At 38.4% G+C, this 20055-nt stretch overlaps 1 protein-coding gene across 1 annotated transcript; it reads left to right on the forward strand.

The window, feature by feature from the left end:
* The first annotated feature begins 11259 nt into the window (after positions 1-11259).
* Positions 11260-19378, forward strand: LOC129770562 (uncharacterized). Its single transcript, XM_055773478.1, has 4 exons — positions 11260-11545; positions 12604-12790; positions 18929-19121; positions 19180-19378. The coding sequence occupies exons 1-4, from the start codon at positions 11479-11481 to the stop codon at positions 19318-19320; spliced, it is 588 nt and encodes a 195-aa protein (XP_055629453.1). The 5' UTR covers positions 11260-11478; the 3' UTR covers positions 19321-19378.
* Positions 19379-20055: the final 677 nt, after the last annotated feature.

Genomic DNA, 20055 nt, shown 5'->3' on the forward strand with positions numbered 1-20055 from the left:
GCATATTGAACAGCTTTGGAAGCATTAATGTGTGCCACTTACAACCACTGGTAAAGTATTATTTCAGCTGGGAAGTGGCTAGCTCACGAAGCACAGTCGTTAAAGAAAGTCGGTAGGGGTAATACGAAGCAGATCACGTCAGCTGAAGCTGCAGTGGATGTGAACTAATACTTGAATGGTGCAGGAGGGTAGCGTGTGGGCAGAGTTATGTCTAGAAAGGATTTCTTCATCTTAAATTCTGATTAGGATGATCCTAGCAACCTAAAATAGCCCAACAGAGCAAACACATTATCGTATAAATTCAAATAATGATATTTTTGACTAGCAACCACTTCGCATCATTGAAGTACCAAATGCCACACGTACACCATATAATGAAGAAAAACGTATAATTTGTCCAAATTGGTGTCAGGTGTTGTTTAGGTTCTGAATTTAAACAAATTAACAGAATACGGCATAACGCAACGGCGCCTTCGAATCCTGTTCGGTATTTACCAAAGCGCCACGGTGATCATAGCTTCTAAGCTATGACCAATAAAATCACGGATCTGATCAATTATGCACACATCATACCTCTTGAACAGGCCGTAAACCTACCCGAACTAACGATTTAGCCGATCCATCCCGGCCTGGCGTGGGTAAGCTCGGAAAATATTTACGACGAAACCTACCGAAAGTAGAAGTCACGTTCACCAACTATTGGCTAGTATGGCTCATTACCAACTTGGTTCCGTTGGTCATAAAAAAGGGAGCAAGTGAAGAAGGTGTTCAATGGCACCTCACTTATGTCTGTCTTTTTTCAATGTCAATTCTTATGACTTTTGTTACTTTGAATAGTGGGTCTTAGAAGGTGCTTGACAGTAGACAGAATTTTGATAGCTCGTAGTAGCCATCTCGGATTTTGTAAATTTGACATTGGTTGTCACTTAATTCGATTTACGCCGAGCGTTCGTAAATTGGTCTTGGATGAAATTGAAAGTGATCGGGGTATGAATTACAAAGTTGAAGTGCAACATGGATTTGATCCCCAAATACTCTATTTGAATAAATCTGTTGCTCTATACGACATTTATTTCTAGAGCCTTGCATCTGAACAAAAAAAGTCGACGCAATATACACTGCTTTTTCGGCTGCCTTTGATCGAATTAATCTTCAGATCACGATCGTTCAGTTGCATCGCATCGGCTTTAACAAATCATTCTAATTACAGGCTAAGCTGATCGGCCAAACGATGTGTGAATATTCTCACCAAACGCGATGAAGTCTAAGTTTCACAAAGAAGTTATCTCGGACCATCAATTTTTCTGCTGTACCTCAAAGACGTCAACCTGGTTCTAGAATTGTGAGAAGTTAGTGGAGAACTACGAAAGCACAGTTCAGTGACAGTTGACAACTTTCGAGAATTAAAAAAGAATAAAAACTGCTGTTACCGGTCTGAGTCCCTCAAGTGATTCTTGAATCACCATTACATCCACAGGAACTCACAGTTTGGTTTGGTTTGGGTATGGTAATATAAATGGGTCGAACGGTTTAAAATATGTTAAGGGTTGCACAGCGAGCGTGATTCTGGAATGTTGACTAAATTTTTATTTCGAAAAATTGACTAAATCGACGTGACCTTGTTTTTCAACATCAGTTAGAACTAGGTTAAATATGCACTGTTTCGTTTGATAACTTGTTGCCATTTAAGGTAAGTCCATAATGTCTTTTTTTAACTCTTGTACTGTAAAAAACCGTAAAGTTTCACTCTTGATATCAATTTTTATTTAAAAACACGAAAAAAAAATCAAAACCAAGCTGCCGTAATTCCTGGCGAGTCACTACAGTTGTGTATATAGTGATTATATTGCGTATACGAGGTCTGTTCAAAAAGCATCGCGACTTATGAATTTACGCGGGTTACATGTATTCGATTCTAGATTTTTTTTTGTGACCTTATGTTGGTGCTCATGTCTCTCACTTATGCTGACAAGTACGGCTATTTTGAATGTTCAGTTAATTTTTGACAACTGCTTTTCTTACACGTGTTTTGGTTCATCTTTGATTTTTGCCTATTTTTCAACCAGGAACTTTGGTGAAGGCTCGTGCATGGTTTGGGCGGGATTCTGTGCAACCGGAAAACTCAAGATAAAGGATGTGTCACATCAAATTGCATCACGGAAAAAACGCTGTAGAAATTTAATATTTAGGAATTATATCTTCAGCTTTCGCTTATAATCAGATAAGAGTGTATAGATCACGTTGGCCATGCTTCACTGTCAATTTTTCGTAAATTTGGAAAAATGTCGTCGAACGAAAAAGAGAGTCGTGAATTAATCCTGCGCACTCATTTCGAGAATCCGAAGTTGTCACATCGGGACATCGGTAAGATGCTGGGAATCGTCCAATCCACGGTCAGCAGAGTACTAAAACGATACTTCGAGAACCTAACCATCGACCGGAAGGTGAAGAACGGCAAAAATTGATGCTCCGTCAGTTAAAAAGATCACAAGCGCGTAGTTAAGCAGTTTAGACGTGATCCGAGAAGTTCGGTCCGGGATGTCGCCAATAAGCTGAATTTGCCATGTTCATTCGTCCAGCGGACCATGAAGCAGCGGGAGGGCCTGCGTACATACAAGGTTCAGAAGGCTCCTAACCGCAACGAAAGGCAAAACATGGTGGGGAAGACGCGAGCCCGGAAGCTGTACACCGAAATGCTGGCGAAGCCGCATTGCCTGGTAATGGACGACGAAACCTACGTCAAAGCGGACTTTCGTCAGCTGCCGGTCCTGTTGTTCTTCTCCGCAGAGGACAAATTCAGCGTTCCGGAGGAGATTCGCAAGCAGAAACTGTGGCAAGCGATCTGCTCTTGCGGAAAGCGGAGTGCCCCCTTCGTGATGACCGGCACGGTGAACGGGCAGGTTTACCTTAAGGAGTGCCTACAGAAGCGCTTACTACCACTATTGAAGCAGCACGAGGGCAAGACCATCTTCTGGCCGGATCTCGCTTCGTGCCACTATTCAAAGGACGTGTTGGAGTGGTACGAAGCCAACGGGGTCACCTTCGTGTCAAAGGAAATGAACCCGCCCAACGCGCCGGAGCTTCGCCCAATAGAGAAATATTGGGCGATTATGAAGCAGACCCTCCGGAAGAACCCAAAAGTTGTCAAATCGGAGGCGGACTTCAAGATAAAATGGATTTCTGTTAAAAAAAAAACTACAATCTGACGTTGTACAGAACCTTATGGACGGGGTAAAGAGGAAGGTGCGAGCATACGGGCTTGGGCTCGAAGTATGAATAAAAAGAAAATGTCAAAAGTTGTTTAATAGTTTTTATTTTACTGTCTAAAATTTTCAAAAGGATCGGTCTACTGGGCGAATTTCTACAGCGTTTTTTCCGTGATGCAATTTGATGTGACACTCCCTTTACATCCTTCAAAATGAATAGCAAGGATTACATACATGTTTTGGGTTTTGCGTAGATCTCGTCACAAAAAGTCACTTTTCTAGACAGCAAAGAAACTATTGGATTGGCCGGCTCCCAAACTGAGGAAAAAATAGGTTGATCTCTTTATTGTAAGATTCTCCGACTGTGAAGGTTTTCTTAAAAGTGAACAGAATTGCTATGTGGGCGTTCTTTGAGTATCGCTTGCGTAACGTTTCAATGTTTGCGCTGCTAAGTGTAAGATGTCCAGTTTACCGCTTGTACGCACTTAGTTCCAGATCTTCTCTTATGATGAGAGACATGAATTTCTGCAAAATTTCCATTACCCGTGACAATATTTTTGTTAGCGTACGGGGTTTTGTTGGATTTGTGCTTTTAAGGCTTTGATTACTTCCAGTGTCCGCACAGCGCGTGAGCGGTCTAATTATCTCGAACTGCACCACTGCCATTCTACGCATAGTTGTCCCATGTTCCAAAATCAGCAACTGAGAAAAATGCAATCAAAGTTTTCTACCATATTTGTCTATCAGAAGCTTTCGGTATTTCAGTTTAGCAATAAACCAAGTTTTTTTTTATTAGCAGTGAACTATTGTCTAATTAAATGTGAAAAGTTCCCTTCAACTGAATCAATCAAGCTTGATTACGGATTTCAAAATTCATGGTGGGAATGTTATGCCTAGAATATTAGCATGGGACGATTGAACTTGGTGTTTTAAACCAAGGAAAAAAAAATTATTAAACCTGTTTACAAAACGATTTTACGTGTGAAACACATTTTCTTGAACTCTGCCATTGTTGCCGCACGTTTAATTTCTCTGGGCATCGAATTGAAGAAATTTATACCTTTATATAACAACGAGTTCTGCGACCTTCTAAACATAAAGTTGGGTGTTCTTGCATCATTCGCGTTTCTTGTATTGTATCTATGAACATCACTACCTCTTTCAATTCGATCACACAAATATCGAGGCAGCATATCGTTCAAAATTTTGAAGATGAACACCATTGTCATGTAATAAATTCTCTGCTTCACAGATAGCCACTGTAGCGCGTCCAACATCAAACTAAAGGGTGTGTCAAATCAAATTGCATCACGGAAAAAACGCTGTAGAAATTCGCCCAGTAGACCGATCCTTTTGAAAATTTTAGACAGTAAAATAAAACCTATTAAACAACTTTTGGCATTTTCTTTTTATTCATACTTCGAGCCCAAGCCCGTATGCTCGCACCTTCCTCTTTACCCCGTCCATAAGGTTCTGTACAACGTCAGGTTGTAGTTTTTTTTGAACAGAAATCCATTTTCTCTTGAAGTCCGCCTCCGATTTGACAACTTTTGGGTTCTTCCGGAGGACCTGCTTCATAATCGCCCAATATTTCTCTATTGGGCGAAGCTCCGGCGCGTTGGGTGGGTTCATTTCTTTTGGCACGAAGGTGACCCCGTTGGCTTCGTACCACTCCAACACGTCCTTTGAATAGTGGCACGAAGTGAGATCCGGCCAGAAGATGGTCGGGCCCTCGTGCTGCTTCAATAGTGGTAGTAAGCGCTTCTGTAGGCACTCCTTAAGGTAAACCTGCCCGTTTACCGTGCCGGTCATCACGAAGGGGGCGCTCCGCTTTCCGCAAGAGCAGATCGCTTGCCACACCATGTACTTTTTGGCAAACTTGGATAGTTTCTGCTTGCGAATCTCCTCCGGAACGCTGAATTTGTCCTCTGCGGAGAAGAACAACAGGACCGGCAGCTGACGAAAGTCCGCTTTGACGTAGGTTTCGTCGTCCATTACCAGGCAATGCGGCTTCGTCAGCATTTCGGTGTACAGCTTCCGGGCTCGCGTCTTCCCCACCATGTTTTGCCTTTCGTCGCAGTTAGGAGCCTTCTGAACCTTGTATGTACGCAGGCCCTCCCGCTGCTTGGTCCGCTGGACGAATGAACTTGACAAATTCAGCTTATTGGCGACATCCCGGACCGAACTTCTCGGATCACGTCTAAATTGCTTAACTACGCACTTGTGATCTTTTTCACTGACGGAGCATCCATTTTTGCCGTTCTTCACCTTCCGGTCGATGGTTAGGTTCTCGAAGTATCGTTTTAGTACTCTGCTGACCGTGGAATGGACGATTCCTAGCATCTTACCGATGTCCCGATGTGACAACTCCGGATTCTCGAAATGAGTGCACAGGATTAATTCACGACGCTCTTTTTCGTTCGACGACATTTTTCCAAATTTACGAAAAAATGACAGTGAAGCATGGCCAACGTGATCTATACACTCTTATCTGATTATAAGCGAAAGCTGAAGATATAATTCCTAAAAATAAAATTTCTACAGCGTTTTTTCCGTGATGCAATTTGATGTGACACACCCTTTAGAGGAAGTGTATCTACTACATCTTAAAATCAAACGCATTACTTTATTTTGTAAACGCTGCAATCTCGTTAATTGTGTATTATTTGCAAGGAATAGGATCGACGAGCAAAAATCTATGTGCGGTGAAATCAATGATTTGTACAATTTAATTTTACTGTTTATTGTCAACTCGTTCTTCAAACGACACAAAACGCCGTACTTCTTGGCAATCTTTTTGATGACATTATTGATGTGAAAGTTAACGTGTCATCAATAATAACTCCTAAGTATTTGATTTCTTTCACGCGTTCTAATGTCTCACCATCTATTTCAAAATTTACGTCAATACTGGAGTTTGCTGCAGAAATGAGCATGTATTTTGTTTTGCCAACATTCAACTTTAATTGTTTAAATTTAAGCCACTGAGCCAGAGAATGCAAATCTTCGTCTATGTGTTCCGCGGTTTCTTTTATATCCTTAGCTGCGATGAACAGGACAGCATCGTCCGCGAACAAATTAATGTCACAGTATCGTAAAACTCGTCGCAGATCATTTATGTATAAAATAAACAAAATGGGCCCTAAAACACTTCCCTGTGGCACCCCGAGTGAGTTGCCTATGGGATCGGAAACAGAATCGTTGAAATGAGTCTTTTGAGTTCTATCGCACAAATAGCTTTCAAACCATTCGTACGCCATCCCTACAATTCCAATGCGCTTCAGTGTTTGTAACAATAAGGGCCTAGAAATTGTTTCAAAAGCGCGTTTAAGATCCAGAAATACCGCAAATATAGTCTCTTTCGCCTCGATATTCTCTTTCCATTTTGCTAATACCAGATTCAGCGCGGTTTCACAAGAGTGTCCCTCTCGATATCCCGACTGTTCTGGTATTAGCAAACTGTTATTATCTATAAAATGAATCAGCTGACCTTTCACAACAAGTTCTAACAGTTTCTCTAATATGTGCAGCATGTTAATAGGGCGGTACTCTTCGGCTTTATCCGTCCCATTAACTTTGGGGATTGGAATCACAAGGGATTCCTTCCAAACCTTTGGCACGTGCCCAGTTCGTAAAGAGTCATTTATCAGGTCCAGCAGATCGTGTCCAATGATGTGAAAGCAATCTTGAATCACTTTCGCGTTGACATTATCGGTACCAGCCGATTTTTGCAATGAAAAACAGATACAAAAGTGATAGGTGAAAAACAATCTAGTATGCTATTGATAGTAATCGGCTGTATTATTTCGTCAGGTTCTCTGACCAACGCAATACTTTGGTTGATCAGCAGAACACTATTAACGAAATAACTGTTAAATTTCTCTGCAATAATTTGATTTGACTGTTCTTCTGACCCTCCGAAAACTATGGAACGCGGTATACTATTGTTCGAATTTAATAATGTTTTTAATATTCTCCATAGTCCTTTACTATTATTTTGATGTTCATCGATTTTCCTCTGTATATATTCACATCTAGTCTTTTTCAAGGCCCGTGAATATATGTTCCGCGCTAAGGTGTACATGTTCCAATGGTTTTCTGAATTAGTTCTCAAAAACTTTTTGTACTTTTTGTCTCTTTTGCGTTTGAGGCGCATCAGATCCAAAGAGTACCAGCTGTTCGAATTGCTCAAATCAATATGTTTTTCAACTACTAATTTATTCGTACACTCTCTCAAAATATTAGTTAGAACAGCTGCTTTATCATTCAGATGTCCAGTAATTGCCACAAAATCCAGGCTTGCCGACACAAGCTAAGACATGGCTTCTTTAGAATATCGTTTCCAACATTTGATCTTTACTTTATTTCCATCACTGTCATGCTGTACATTCTCAATGTAAACAAAAATTGTCTCATGGTCAGTTATTTTAAATTTGGCCTCGGTCGAAGAATGAACAGTAGCAAAATTTGAAAAGTTCAGGGGGTCTCCGTAGCCACATTGATTGCGCGTTCGCTTAGTAAGCGATCGATCGTGAGTTCAAAACTCAGGGCCCCCATTGACCATCTTTGTGTTGTTACAGAATAACTACGTCCACGCAACAATCATCAGCGATGGAGATCGATCCACGGTCGAAATAAGATCGATTCATCCAACTGCTCTGCTCTGCAGAAATATCGGGCTGCTGTTCTATAAATAACTCAACAATGGATCAACGACTGTCTCCGCTGTCCAGTCTTAACTGTGGATAATGGAAGAACAGATAGAAAACTCTTTCGCCTAAATGGCTACTGTGTAAATATGTACCATTTGCAATGGTATAGAAAGGAATACTCTAACGCCGAAAAATGGCAACTGTGTAATGTGCTAATTATAGATATGATAAATATGTGACATGTACACGATTTAAATTCGGCTCTGTTACAGCTAAAATGCTAATGAGCCTAAAATAAAACAAAAAAGGAATAAAAAAAAAAAAAAATTTGAAAAGACGTGATCAATCAGAGTTCTACTATGTTTAGAAATTCTAGTAGCTTCGAGAACCGTTTGTTTCAAGTTGAAATAATGCGATATTTGTTTCAATTGATTCGAATTTCGTACATTGAGCCAGTCAATATTAAAATCACCAGCAATTACATTTAATTTACTGCAATCAACGATATTTTCCCACCAGTTCTCCAAAATTTCAATAAATCGCTGGTCACTGGAACTAGGGGAATGGTATACAATTCCATAATTTCCTATCTGCATGCCCCTTTCAACTGAAATAGCCAAGAACCAATTATTTTCAACAGCTTCGTTTAACCGAATGTTGAAATTAACTGATTCTTTTGCATAAATTGCAACACCTCCTGTGTGTTTAGAGTGCGACAAACAAAAAACAACTTTGTAACCCGGTATGTTGTACTGGTCAAATGATTCTTCATTAACTATGTGAGTTTCAGAAAGAAAAACCATCTGAGGACGCACGTTTTCTACAAGTAATCGCATTTCTGCGTAATTTGTACAAAGCCCAGCTATATTCAAATAGATTATTGCTAACTTACTTTCACATGTAGTTTTCCGAAATTGCTATTTAGTTTGAAAAATGTTGCTTTTTTGCTTCTCCAGCAATCTCCGATACACAGGACACTGTGTACTATAAGTTGGATGATTTTCATCCAAATTCATTTTTTGTTCCTTTTTAACTTTCAAGCAATTTATACATTTTCATTCTGTTGATGAACACTCAGATGTTTTATGTTGTCCATTACATCTTGAACATGTTTGTTCTTTTTTGCAGTCGGTGCTCTTATGTCCAAATTCTCCACATTTGAAACATCGCAAAACAATCAAGGCTTCAATCACATTACATTTATCCCACCCAACACTTACTTTACCAGCAGTCATCCAGTTATGAAGAAGTGAGTGATCTGCAACTCCTCTGCAGAATATAAATCTAATTGTTTTGAGGCATTCTCTAACAAGGTGTACACGTGTTCTGTTAAACTTTGGTTTACTTGTTTGTGAATAAATTCGTTCCTCAAACCAGAAATCAAAGCATTAGCCCTAAACAACTAAAACAAGCTAATTATTAACTCTACCCTATTCTACTCTAATAAATATTTGCCTATACGAGTATTGTTTTGTATTTCATGTGTTGTACTGTAACCGTTGGTTCCAAGCGCCATTTGAGCTCCACCCAAATCCAGAAAACAGGAAATAATTTACATTGAGTCCTAATTGCCGGTTACTTGTGAGTATTCAACCCTTTTACAAATGGTTTGAGTCCTGGGTAAGCAATACCCACCGCGTTAAACTGTCCAGTTGACCTACCGTCATCAAACGGGGTTGCCAACTGGGCAGAGAAAAAGAAATCGATTGTTTCCCCACACAAAAAGCTGGAAAAGAAAAAGCTCGGTAAATGACCAGTGCCGGCAAACGACTTAAAACATTTGAGGAAGTTAGAAGTGCGCGCCGGAACAAATCAAATTTTAAATTTTGAAGCTAGTGATAAGAAGTGGTGAAGGATTACTGATAGATGAAATAGTAGGTTAATGGAAATATGAAAGTGGAAAAAGTTAGTAACATTTGGTTTTGTTTCACAGTAAATTATACAAGAGAAAGAAAGATCAGAGGAAAAAAGAAAGAGAAGGAAAAAAGAAGCAAAAAAAAGGTAACTTGTGGTTTGGTGTCTCTTTAAACCTAGCTCGTATCTTAATACGCTGGACAGGTCCGTCCAGCGGGCCTTTTTTTTATGCGGTTTATTTCGTAGCTGTTTAGCTGCGGCAGTCATCGGCTACCAGAGGCACACGCGGACCCCACCATCTTTGTCCTGTTCGTCTACAGTATCCGCCATTGCGGGGAAACGCTGGCGAAAACCTGCAGATGGTGTAACATCTGTAGTCTGTTCACGAGACAGCTGCACCGTTAAACCCATACCCCTAGGGATACACTGAGAGCCCACACCACAGTTACCGCAAGTATCATGCATGATCGAATGTGACGTCACGTATAAAATAAATTAAAGAAAGATAGGAAATAATGAGGAAATAGTAAAAACAGGAAGAGAAAGAGTGGGGTGGAAGATTAAAATAAATTTAAGGTTGTATAGTCTAAGAAAAAACTATAATTGTTTTCCTCCACTACGACTATCCCGTGAACCTTGTCGTCCTCCGGACTCAAAAGGAGTCGCCAACCCTCGTCCTCATTTAGTTGGAAGTAGGTGTGCTGACACTGCATAGCCTTTGAGCGAGAGCGGCTTGTGGGCTTAGCAGGTGGCTTCTTTGGTGCGTGAGGTGGTCTGGCAGTGCGAGACGATAGAGGAGAGCTCCTATTTGTGAGAGGTGAAAGTATTTACCAGCAACCGGCTAATGAATAAGCGACCCTGAGAACCCTATCCCAAATCCTAAGAGTTACAGTACGTTGGCGTTGTTATGTATTCCTAGATCAACATAACTAAGCCAGGTATAATCATACTTATAACGATTATTGTTATCCTAATCGTCACGAACAATTCGATTTCCTTTTGTTATAAGTACAACAAAAAGTAAATAATAAGTAGTGGTGTTTCGTATTTCCTATTTCCTGCATGCCATCTGTCGTTATGAAATAATAATTGTTGTCAAACTTTTTTTCACCTCTGGCATGATTGGCTAACGTTGTTTAGTTTGAATGGTTACGCATGAACGATTGATTCATAACTCTGCTAGTCTTGTGATTTTATAAAACATTTATTCACTGGACACATGGGAATCACCTTCTCCCAAGGTTTTTGTTTCTGTGGTGCAATGCTTGCAAACATGCATCGAAAACAAAATACTCGTATTTTCGCTCTCAGCGTTTTGATTGCGCTTGTCGTTCTTCGGGGGATTCCGCCAACCTTAGCCTCGAATTATCAACTTCAGCATATTGCTCAAGGTCAGACAATCTTGTGTATATACCGCCTGGGAGAAAAATAGCTCATCGAGATAGTGTTGACAAACTTGGATTCCCTGCAGTTATATGTCGAATCCGTTCATTGACGCTGGTTCAGCTCCTCTCGTTGGCTCCTTTATTTACATATATAATATTCCATCTTCGCATAATCTTCGCGCGTATATTGTTGTGGATGCTGTGGAAGCAGCAAAAAAAAACAAAAAAGAACAAACAAACCTGGAATTCAAGTTTTATAAGGAAGCAATAATACAATAGTCGTTGGGATTGGAGTTTAGTTTAGATTTGGATTCGGTCGTGATCGGAAGTCATTGGCTATAAATTGGGCAACGCGTGTTTTGTGATAAGTTAGAGATCAAAATGAAATATTTCACCTATGTTGTAGTACTTTCGGTGCTGGTGGCACTGACCAGCGCTCAAAGTGGAGGTAAATTCATGATTTTTTAAAAAGAAACTCAAAAATAATGGAAAATTCTGTCGAATGAGTTTGAGCTCATCGAGTCAAAAACAGTTTCCTGGGTATTCGAACTAATAAGAAAACAAGGGTCGCTAGGTGTAATGATTGAGTGAGCGAGTTAGTGCTCAAAAAGCTAAGCATCAAGTGATAAACAATACTATTCATTCACGTCAAACATCGAATTATTCTGGGAAAGATGATGGAATGGGTTTTATTTTCTGTTTGAAAGACAATAAACGGTTGTTGATTAACACGTTGAACCCCGCTCTGGTCTCTGGGGGCTGACAGTGAGTTTTCCGTCTGGTTGGCGCCGGTCTCATCGGATAGGCAGTGGACTTTTCGTGATGAGTGTGTCGGTCTTTTGTTACGACAGCAAAGATAGAAAATGGTTCTTAGGAAAGTCCACTATCGGTCCGCAGGGACCAACTTGGGCCAAACAGAAAGTTCATTGTCGGTTTCCTATCTCGGCCGGGACATCACATGTAGACTAGTGTTCCTGTGTCGCAGTTATAAATGTGCACTCTGAGACATATGAAATGAGATCGAACGTTTTTCAATGAAGAATTTCTTTCACAGTTTCACAGCATATCTCCGTATATTTCACATTATATGGCTACGATAAGATATCTGAAATCTCTACGGTAGAAAACAAGTTCGTTCACTTCCTGCCTCGTCTCATACTAGAGTATCAATGAAACCGGTTAGCCTGGCATGATGGGATTTGCCCACGCTAAATATAGCTAATCGTGCATCTGTTGAAATATATTCATAAGCCTAACATTTGTGCGTTACACCACTTGTTTTGGACTTTTCATTAGTTAACCTCAATAATCTATCTGGGCTCTATTTCTGCTATTTAAATCAATAACTAACATTTTTTAGTCTTTTCTCGATAACAATTGGAAATCTTCTTTAACTTGTATTCTCATAAAGATGAATCATAATCATTCAGATATAATTAAGTAGCATTATAAGGTTTCACGACTAGTTTCATGTGTACTAAATAGCTTGTTTCGTGTCATTTTCAGATGCAGCTTCGAAACACAAGACGAACACGGCAGCGTTCGAGGAAATTCAAGTTCAGTCATCATTAAATGTGCGTAAAACTAATCTGCCGGCCCGGAGGCACGTGAGAAGCATCGAGGATTTACTTCTGAATGGAATGTATTCTGGGAGCCAGCACACCGTAAAATCTCGTACTAAGCGCCAGTTTGGGTAAGTAACAAAAAACACTGCCTCTAGAAGCCTCTTAAAGCCAGAAAAGAAGAAGAATACTACATTCACGGTAATGGACAACAATAGCGTGGTTAACACAAGTAGAAAATATATTTCCTTTGCGTGTTATAGCTAAAAATCTGAAGAAAATCAACTATTTTTAAAAAGAGATACTTTCTTCAAAATAATATAGCAGTATAGTTTATAACAATGAAGTCGTCATATGATCCTCCAATGCACAAATCGATTTTTTCTTCAGCAAAATGAATGAAGTCTTATTCATCAGCTGTATGTAAAGAGTCGTAATTTCGATTTGTTCTCGAGTTTTTATAGTAATCATGTTTCATATGTGGATGGAATTTCAGCATATAGAGATTATTGTTATTGATTGAGCAATATTTTCCTCTTACATGTTTTGAAGTTTCAATCTATCACTGAGCTCTTATTTCCGTTCTTTAAACATGTTTCAATAAACTTGAAACTGTTGAATCTGAATAGGTTTTTAGCAAATGTCGTTATGTTATGTAGTACGCGTGATTGTTTTTCTTAAGACTCACAAGATTATTGAGTTGCTGTTCAAACAAACATGTGGTCTATATTTTATTGAAATAATCAAAATCGAAAACATAAACTTATTAATTTCGTTTGTAGTAGGTTCATAATATACAATAACAACTTAACCTAAATTCTGCTAGAATTTAAAATAAATTTCACTGCCGGTGGATCTATTTGATTGTGATGTCAGACGCCTTGACGCGTGAGTATAGGGAAAAATCGAAGATGAACCAAAACACGTGTAAGAAAAGCAGTTTTTAAAAATTCACTGAACATTCAAAATAGCCGTGCTTGTCAGTATAAGTGAAAGACATGAGTACCAACATAAAGTCACAAAAAAAAGTCTAGAATCGAATACACGTAACCCGCGTAAATTCGAAAGTCGCGATACTTTTTGAACAGACCTCGTAGATCAACCTTTCGTAAATTCATCAAGAAATGACTTAGAAATAAGCGCTCAGAATGGACAATGTAGGTGAAGGTTACGATGTTCAGTTTTGTACTTCTTACATGTTCCCCAGAGACGTGATTCTATGTCAATACGTAACGATGGCTCCTTCAGATATTCTCAAACTTTAGACCAAAAACATTCGCAGTAAAGTGGAACTCTACGATAGTATGATTCACATTCACTGTGCTTTTGTAGTTTTTAACATTGTTTTTATTTATTTATTGTAACGCTAACCGATTCATGTACAGGGTCTCACGCTCACGCAACAAAGTTTGATAACTTCTACAAAAGTGAACCGATTTTTATTATTAAAAAACGAAAATAAAGCTTATTTTACATTTTCGATGTGACCACCCCTTTTTTCGATAACGCGTTTTAAACGGTGAACAAAATTCTTCATGCACAACTCTAACATTACGACTTCAATGCTGTTGAAAATTCGAGTTATTTCTTCCTTAAGTTCCTCCAAATTGTGTGGCTTATTAACATAGCAACGGTCCTTCACGTACCACCAGAGGAACGACGAGAAATGTTGAAATTCTTACCATAAGAGGACAAAGTTTCGTGCATTAAGGCTTCGATTGGTCGTGTAATACGATTTCATTAAAAATACACATTTTTGTAAATTGTGTATTTTGTACATCTTGATACTAAAAACCATCCGATCAAACTGAACGAATAGCCGAATATTATCGTCCCGAAGTGGCATATAATGAAGAAAATATTTTTGAACAATCCTAGTGATTGGTGTTGGTTTATTACAAGTGGTCGAACAACTAGATGTGTTAAAAACAAATAATTAACAATCTGAATAACAAAAATTTAAACGGAAACTTACACGAATAAATATCTCCTCTCACTACTAATATGTTTCATTGAGATTAATACAAATAACACATTATAAAATAATCACGGCAAAAGGCAAATAGATTTAACTCGTTGCCTTCGAAAGAGACATTATCCATTATCCTAGGCCACTAGGAATAGCTACGCAAGCGACTGGTATACTACCCTTTGGCCACCCATCTCTATATATATATATATATATATATATATATATATAAATGTTCGTTTGTGTACGCGTCAAAAACTCGAAAAGTGCGGAACCGGTTGAGCTCAAAGCTGGACACAATATACAATCCACTTCAAGGAGTGTTGTTACGGCATAAAAAGTTGGAAAATTGGAAGAAGAATGATTTTATATATGACCAGAGTGCATTTCTGAAATTGAGCTTCTAATGAAAATCGACTATTCAGTAATGAATATGTGTTCTATGTGAAGAAAACATCTTTTTTCCACGTGTTTGGCAAAATCATGAACTGAAATTGTGTTTCGAAGTGATTTAAAATTTATCGATTCCCCTCATCTATCTCTATATATATAAAAGTTTTCTGTTCGTTTGTGTATGCGTTAAAAACTCGAAAAGTACGGAACCGACTGAGCTAAAACTATGATACAATATACAAAACAACCAAACACATCTAGGATTGTTGTTGCAACATAAAAAAAATAAAAATTCAACTCAACCATGCAACCACAATGTGCCACAGCAAAACGTGGCAGGGTACAGCTAGTGTTCTATAACAAAACAAAGATGATTAATTGAGAGTCTTGAATTTTGAGCTCACGATCGCTCGCTCAGTAAGCGAACGCGCTACGAAGACCCTTTATTAACACGCTTGTAACTAGACATAACAGGATCCTAGTTCTATTGAAATTCAACTTTTTTCTAATAAGAGGTATGACTGCTTTTAAATCTAGCTCTGCAAACTCAACACAAACAGAATTGAGACTTAGCAATTTTAATTTTCTTTCAAGAAGAGGATATGGCTAGCAAATCTATATTAACATAATTCAATGGATAAACAGTAGAGGAAAAGGGGGGAATTTGGACCACCTAAGCAAATCGACTAATATTTCCAAACCAATACGGTCTAAATCAAAAATATCACATTGTATACTGAGCTACTCTTGTTTTCTCTCAATCAATAATATTTGATCATTATATCAACCTTCAGACTTCCAAATATATCATAAAATAAAAGAGATGATTGGACATTAAAATTTGATGCGGGGTGATTTGGACCGTCTGTGGGGTAATTTGGTCCAGTGTGTGTTTCATCGAAAAAACATGCTTATGTTTATGTAAAGTATTTTAGGATAATGTTGCAATCAGTAACAGTGTTTTGGGATCGATACCATGTGTCTTGGCCAGATTCCAGACCAGAAAAATTGGATTACCACCATCTTGAATTTTGCATGAATCTTTTCACTGTTGTTCGAGCATTTTCAAACACTTTCGTTGTTGGTCAAGAAAATCCGTTCTTGATGGCCTGAGTTGCTCTTTCAAGCTCCTCCTTCTTCCAACGTTGTCTGTCTATCTTCTTTTAGTAATTCAGCGGCATCTGGAATCAATTAGACCAAAGAATAGCCTCAAATCTGTAGGACCAATTCACCCCACAGAAACGTGTCCATGTCACCCCACACAACATGCAAAAATTAAAATGCAATTAATTTCTTTTATTGTTATCAAACTTACAGTTTCGCTACATCAAATCGTTCCTCTTCTGAAGACGAACAGAACTTTACTGCACAATACACGAAAAGTTTGTTTAATCAGCGGGAAAAATCTTAAAACCCACCATCGGAAAACTCACATTTTTTGACAATCAAAGTGCTTGTTGTGTTCATTCTACCATTTCCTGCCACCTGTCGAATTTTACCAAAGTTTTATTACGTTAGTAACATACGGTTCAATAATAAAAGAAAATGACATTATAAAAAATCCAAGTTGAGTCGTACTTTTTGAGATGAATCTCACAAAGTACTCACGGGGTCCAACTCACCCCGTGTTACCCTAATGGCAGCATTTCAGAAACTGAATTTATGGAAAAGGCTATATCTCAGTTGTTTTTCAGCCAATCTTGACTCCCCGGGTAGCCATTAGTTTTATCAACAATAAGAACATAGCAAATTTTAACATATACTAATGGGGGTCTTCGTAGCCTTATTAGTGGCGTGTCATGAGCTCATAACTCAGAGCCCTAAACTGACCATTTTTGTGTGTTATTCTAGCTACTATGTCCACGCAACAATCATCATGTGACGGTAATTCCAGCCCTTTACCACTCACATTTTCGGTCTGCTGCATCGGCAATTGGCACTGTTAATAACACAACAATGGAAGCCTCATTTCAACAGTCCCGCTGTGTGTATAGCCCAATTTTGAGCATTAGAACAATAGAAATATTCTTGCGCCGAAAAGGCGACATGTGTTGTGTATCGATAGAGTTGGAATAGTCTCACGCTTAAATGGCCACTGTGTAATACATAAACATGTGTATCGATTAGATAGGAATACTCTTACGCTTAACAATGGCTAATGTGTAATATGCAACATGTCAGAGACGAATGAACCCTCAGAGTTTAAAGTCTCTTTAATTCAATACCTTCCTTCCTATACAACATGAGAAAAAATGTACACCATAAATTCGGCTCTGTTACAGTGTGAATTGCCAAATGAGCCTAATAAAATAAATAGATGGGATAAAAAAAACATATACCCATAAAGTTAGAAACATCTCCAGTGTTCCCTAATAACTTCAATGGCAGAAAAAGTATTATAAAGCCAAAAAAATGTCCCCATCAAATGTAACCAGTTACATCTGGGTGTATTTTTCAAAAAGTATTAACTATGTAAAATTTGGAAAAATTTTTATTCTTTCTTCCTATACTTCCTATACCTATACTATACTGAACATGGGAAATTGAGAAAAGAAAGTAAACTTTATTTTTGAAGTTCACGGTCTATGTTTTGAACTTTTACGAAAAAAGCGAAAACAATCCTCATGCTTTGACATATCTTTAAAGCAAGTAAAATATTTCCAAAATAATGACATGTCTTGACATCTGACATCATGAATGATCGTTCTCAACACGTTGAGCCCCGTGTCGGTCCCTAGGGACTGACGTTAAGCTTTTCGTTAGAAAAACGTTGATCACTGGGAATGACAGTTAAAAAATAAGGAAATATAAAAAAATGTTTTCGGATGTTTTACGATTTGTGACTACTTTTTAGTCAAATTTCTGACTATCTTCTTTTTATACAATAACTATCTTTGGAAGCGTGGACCGACACTGATATTGTGCAAATACTCTTGATGCGGGCTGCATGGAAAGCGTAGCAAGAACGATTCGGGGCTCAACGTGTTAATAATTAGATTTTCGGACTTTTATGATTACAAGCAGAACACAACGCAGCGCAAACCAGGAAGCAACCGATTAGTAATTATAATCAGATAATAGTATCTGTTGACAAACGACGTGTTCTGAGAGTTTCACGGATTTCAATCTATATATATATATATATATATATATATATATATATATATATATATATATATATATATATATATATATATATATATATATATATATATATATATATATATATAATTGGATTTCTGTCTGTCTGTCTGTCTGATTCTTATGGACTCGGAAACAATCTTGACCGATAATTGTGTCTGAAAATAATCTGATATTATAATCAAGAGTTTTGGTAGAAGTACTAGGATTTTTTTTAGTAAAAGGTAAATTCAACGGGGTCGATTAGAAGATCAATCAATGAACAGTTCTGCGATTGGATTCAGGAACTTGCGCTTAGTAAGAAAACGTGAATGTTTGAAGGAATTTATAACAAAAAACAAATTTTGTTTTTTTCTTCTCCGATTGATAGATAGATATTTAAAATTCAGCGAAATTCTCGACGTCAAACACATTTTAACGATTGGCTTGACCCTGGGATTTCGAAAATCGTCTGGATTCCTTCGGCTCACAGTCGATGCCAGAAATTTGTCTTATCTTTGCACCATCACAGCACGCTCTTAGGCTTCATTAACATGATTGACCAAACACGAACGGAATCGGTGATGCTTTCCGGTTAGCGAAACAATTCATTGAATGGCAACAACTTTGGGGCTTTTACAGGGGGTGACGGGTGATAACACGACAATAGCTCAATTTAAGACCCATAAAATTTGGTGCTTCATTCGGATAGTCCACACGGCTATATCGAAGTTTCGGTCAATGATAGCGATCTAAATATTTCATTTTCTCTGTATACTTGTTACAGCAAATTCGGAGCAACTAGCTCGAATGCAAATGCTAACGCCTTCAACCAACAGTTTGGTCCACAGGGATTCGGTGCCAGTGCAGCTAACGCAGGTGCTCAGTCGTTCTATAACCAAGGTCCACTAGGAGGATTTGGTGCGTCGGCAGCAAATGCGCAATCGCAAGGGTTCCAAGTTGGGCCTGGTGGAATAACGGTATGTTTCTTCTTCGAGACTTGTGCTATTAACATTTATTGCATGATAACACTTGTAGGGATCCGCTGGAATGTCTGGCAGCCAGTCGTACTCGCTTCCCGGAAATCGCGATATCAGTCTTTCGTACACTCAGGGATTCTCGGTGGCCAACGGAAAACCAAGTGTATCTCAAGGAAACTCCATCAGCATCTCCGGATAAAATTATGATCGATCGAAACGCCCACAAAATATATTTTGCTGCTGAATATATCGAAAAAGCATCAAATGGTATTTTTGAAAAAAAAATCCCTGGAGGAAGCATATGATTAGCATGGTCTGTGTGGTCCGGTTCAAACGCTCGTAACATTAGTTGTGACGCAAACAGAAATCTTTTTTTCTGAATGAAAGCATCAAGACGTGCGTCTTCAGTTGGTTCATTCCGTCAGTAGATCCAATTCCTCGTATATACCAATTCCAAGTATAACTCGCTCAGGAAATTATAATTCCAGCGTCGTACCGGATCGATCTTTTTTAACACAATTCGACAGTTGTAATCATTTGAATAATCAGGTAGCTTTGCGTCGTATTATTTTATCTCTTCAAACTTTTGAAGAAAAAAAAAAGGATTATAATACCGGTGTTTGTTGAATGGAGTGGATCAAGTTTTGATTTTTTCTCTTTACAACTTGTCCGTTGCTGTGCCAGTATTTTCTAAAGTTTTGCGCGTAGAATTTTTTTTCTTATCATCGAAGTGGAAACCAATCTCGAACTGCATCCTTTCTTCACAAACATTGTAATCTATACATAAACAGTAGAAGCACGTCTCTATGCGGTGAATCGGCTCTTAAATCTACACCATACTATATCAAAAATAAATAATTCGATATAGTTCCGTCATTTGGCATCAATTGAGATTCACATCCCGTTCGTTGTTGAGGACATCTTGCCCGTTAGA

This window comes from Toxorhynchites rutilus, chromosome 2, assembly GCF_029784135.1.
Source record: "Toxorhynchites rutilus septentrionalis strain SRP chromosome 2, ASM2978413v1, whole genome shotgun sequence".
NCBI classification, from domain to species: domain Eukaryota; kingdom Metazoa; phylum Arthropoda; class Insecta; order Diptera; family Culicidae; genus Toxorhynchites; species Toxorhynchites rutilus.